This window comes from Nannospalax galili, unplaced genomic scaffold (genome assembly GCF_000622305.1).
Source record: "Nannospalax galili isolate Female #2095 unplaced genomic scaffold, S.galili_v1.0 scaffold180, whole genome shotgun sequence".
Classification (NCBI taxonomy): domain Eukaryota; kingdom Metazoa; phylum Chordata; class Mammalia; order Rodentia; family Spalacidae; genus Nannospalax; species Nannospalax galili.
The window spans coordinates 850,575-852,714 of NW_008348199.1; the positions used below are offsets into that span (position 1 = coordinate 850,575).

General features: G+C 47.9%; 1 protein-coding gene across 1 annotated transcript in view; it reads right to left on the bottom strand.

Moving 5' to 3' along the window:
• Positions 1–6: 6 nt before the first annotated feature.
• Positions 7–2,140, bottom strand: part of Fbln1 (fibulin 1) — a 76,546-nt gene continuing 74,412 nt past the window's right edge. Inside the window, exon 17 of the mRNA XM_008844690.3 lies at positions 7–516. Coding sequence (XP_008842912.1) covers positions 377–516 — 140 coding nt within the window. The 3' untranslated portion in view covers positions 7–376. The remainder of the gene's footprint in view (positions 517–2,140) is intronic.

Here is a 2,140-nt window from a genome sequence, read left to right on the forward strand (position 1 = left end):
AAATGTCAACTCCCATACAATCAGGGAAAGAACTGGCCAGCTCTTGGCTTTTGGATGGACTGGTGCTCTGAAAAATGTTTCTTTCCTTGGTTCTTAGCAAGGCCCAGACCACAGTAGAGAAGGGGGCAAAATTTAGTCTTTGCATTAAAAAAAAAAGCATGGTTTCTAACCACACAGCTGAGAAACGGGACTTATTTAAACATTGCAGGACATCAGCTGAATTTACTGATGTGGCTCAGCTTAATACACAGGGCCTAACACTAAGAACAATAGATAACATCCAGGGGTGCCTGTGGGATATAGACAGGCACCTGGTAGTCACAGACAGCATTGACTTGGCCTGGGCTACACCCCTGGATGCCCCGAGTACCAGTCCTCAGAACCAATACTCGGACACGAAGATGTGCACGTTGACAAGGTTTCGGTGGGAGACCACACCCCCCAACACGTAGTTCATCTCCAGCTTCAGCACTGCATGGAAGGGACCCACAATGGGCCTCACTTGGCGCACGACACCTGGGGAAAGAACAGAAGGTTCTGGATGTTAGCGGGTGCACAGCAATGTGGGTATCTGGGAAAGAGCGTCCCTAGAGGAACTTGTGGACTAGGGTTACAGCTTGAGCCAGATGCTTGGACTTTGTGAGTAACCATCCCTATTCCAAGTGGTCACCCTGGGATGTTTCCATAAAGAGAGACAGGTGACAGTGGACTCACTACCTCTCGAGGCAGCCTTCCTGGTGTGCACAGCTTGGACAGAGGGAAGCTGTCAGCATGGGCTTTGGAGATGGGCAGCTCTGGGGCAGTGTCAGCTCCCACCCTCTTGGGAGTCTGGGTTCTTGCTCTACCACTCTCCACCTGAAAGCATTCCAAAGACCCTAGAAAAAAGTCTAGCGTGGAGTTGAGGCCTGATACACCTATCTTCCCTTCCCGCCTACCCACTATAGATCCTGAAAGTACCACACACTCACATACACAGACACACAGATACACACAGACAGACCATTAATCAGTTGATCTATCCATTCACACACAGACACTCACACACACAGACACACACACGCACGCATGCTCCAAGGTCATTCAGAAATGACTGTTGGCTCTTAAAAAAAAAAAAAATCCACTATTCCAATGTATGTGATTCCAGCTAAAATGTGGCCAGATCCTTCACTGAAATGCATAGCTAATGTTAAGTTTCTCTGGGGCTGATTTTCAAACCTGATGAGAAAGGAAAGCCCAAATAAGCAGGAAATGTTTGCATTTAAAGCTGTCTATCAGGGAATTCATGAGGGGTGGTTCTGTTGTGGTTGCAGATGAGAACTCAATGCTGTTGTGGTTGTTTGGTTTGTAAAAACCACACAAGACAGAGCACTGAAGCAAAGACTGTGGTCGGTGAAAGGCGGACCACAAGGCCTCAAGGTGCCAGGCTGCATTACTGATATGAGTCACTGTCGGGCCTGGAGTGTCCAAGATCTTTGCATTTAGCAAGAAGGATGACTAAGAACAGCTAGGGATGCTCCCAGGTTAGGCAAGAGCCTGTGTGGGTGCACACAGCAGGCCCAAGGAGTGTGTCCCTTCCTGCCTTTCCAGAACTTCTCTCTTCTGCCCCTTTGACCTGAAGTCTGGGTTGTACCTCCAGCCTCACTCAGCCCAGTGCCCCTTTCCCACATGAGGCCCCATCAAAGGGCCTGACCCCCACCCCTCCAGCCCAGCCACAATCTCCTCCACCTGTGGTTTCAGAGAACGTTTCCTCCATCCTCACACTAGTTTAAGCACAACCTTCACCTCCTTGCCCTCACCTTGACTGAACCCAGGCCAGGAGTCAGTTTGCTTTATGAAAGAGGACATAAATAGTAAATAAATAGGATCAAATGGCTGGTGCTGGTGCTAGAACTTTCTTGAGCTTCCTACCACCTGTCATCTATCTACCCATCATCCATCTGTCCACCCACCATTAATCAGTTGATCTATCCATTCACCTACCCATCCAACCACTCATCAATCTAACACATCTATCTCATTCATCCATCAACCAATCAATCAACTGATCTATCCATTCACCTACCCATTCATCCATTCTACTAATCTATCCCCATCAATCTATCATCTATCTATCTATCTATCTATCTATCTATCTATCTAT